This window comes from Acanthisitta chloris, unplaced genomic scaffold, assembly GCF_000695815.1.
Source record: "Acanthisitta chloris isolate BGI_N310 unplaced genomic scaffold, ASM69581v1 scaffold13798, whole genome shotgun sequence".
Classification (NCBI taxonomy): domain Eukaryota; kingdom Metazoa; phylum Chordata; class Aves; order Passeriformes; family Acanthisittidae; genus Acanthisitta; species Acanthisitta chloris.
Window position 1 is genome coordinate 23297 of NW_008687651.1, and position 1649 is coordinate 24945.

Consider the following 1649-nt stretch of genomic DNA (forward strand, 5'->3'; position numbering starts at 1 on the left):
ACAAGCTACCCTGAACAGCATTTCTCTGTGAAAACAATTGCTGCACAGATCTGGAGCTTAGAAAGACAGATTTTATAGGATAGGGCTTTATAAGACTCCAGGAGAATAGTAAAAAAGCTAAATCCAGAGATGCAATGCTTGGCCAAGGTGCATATGTTGGAAGCACTAATGCAGAAACACATTTCTAAGCCAAAATATGGTATTATTATGAAGAAGACGGTGTAATTATTTTACAGACTTCTGGCAGGGAGGATATTGCTAGGGAGTATGAAAGTCTGAAGGAGACAAAACTGGAAGAATCATTGAAATATTCATTGACTGCTAGACCAGAAGGAGGTATGTGAGTTCATTAAAGCACCATGGGTTGTCCATATGCTCCTTTGGCCAAGGCATGTCCTATCCCAATCATCAAGCTATGCCCATGTTCTGGGCTTCAGCAAGATACCAATATTGTCATCTGACTGATGACTGCACAAACCGCAAGAAATCCACAGCTTTAAAATGTGCTGTAAAAGCTCTTGGAGAAACAGCAGCCTTGGGTGTCCACTGAAAGACTTCTCTAACCTGACAGCTCCTTTAACAGGTTGCACAAGAAATCTGCATTCTCACTGGGTCTGCTTGACTGTTTCCTAAAGTTTGATTTGAAGATACCTGTGCTCTTGAAGGTACAGGCTGCAATTAGCAACAGTCAGTGGCAGAGACAGAAGAAGAGATCAAACAACACACACTGTTCCCTTGATAAATCCTCCTTTTCCCTTTTCAGCTTTGGTCCACACTCCTGATTAAATCATGTGGGCTGAGAACAATGTTTTTTAACAAAGAAACAAATTCTGTCAGAACTGGCAGCATTCAGATAAACAGCAAAAGAAGAAATAGCTCATTTCCCACAAAAGAACAAACAAAACCCCCTAGCAGGAGAACAACTTGAACCCCCAATTGTTGTGAAACTATTTTACCAGCAATGTCACAGAGCTCTGCATCAGAGGCATTAGCAAGGGCTTCCTCCAGTTCCGGCTCCAGAGTCACACTTTCCAAAACAGGATCCATTGGCTTCTGCTTGGGGATCCATGCTTTTCCTATAAATGCAAAGTGAGGTCACTTTCAGTATAGCTATAGCACCTGTTTCACAGCTAGCCATGCAGATGCGTTTCCATGCTGTGAGATCTGCACAGTAGAAACAGACAGAGGGGCCACAAGGGCATAGAGAAAAATTAGAGAAGTCAGCAAATCCCTTCCCGTTAGCTTGGTCTGAGTCCTGCTGCAATGTGAGCCAGGAGGCACCTGCCAGACACCTCCAGCTGTGGAGCTGGGATCTCTCACCAGCTCAGTAGGCTGCATCTACAGAAGCCTAACTGTACATTTGTGGCTGTTCACAGCATAGTACTCAAAAGCCACACACACCCTGACCTTGCAGTACTTCACTTCTTTGAAGGCTGCACAAAAGGGATGATGGTTTGCCAGCACTCACATGGACCACGACAAGCCAGTGGCCCAGACCCAGCACTGTGCAGGACCAGACTCACCACCAACACAACTCCTGCTGCTTACTCCAGGTGCACATTGGCAGGGCAGAGAATACATTAGTCAAGAGGGTGGAAAGGAGGTGGTGGAGGGCTCTGTCAGCAGGGGCAGCTTGGGGCAGCTGGTCT

General features: G+C 45.6%; 1 protein-coding gene across 1 annotated transcript in view; it reads right to left on the bottom strand.

Annotated features, from left to right (window-relative positions):
- Positions 1 to 1649, bottom strand: part of TMOD1 (tropomodulin 1) — a 16170-nt gene that overhangs the window by 9163 nt on the left and 5358 nt on the right. The window contains exon 3 of the mRNA XM_009080700.1: positions 957 to 1076. Coding sequence (XP_009078948.1) covers positions 957 to 1076 — 120 coding nt within the window. The remainder of the gene's footprint in view (positions 1 to 956; positions 1077 to 1649) is intronic.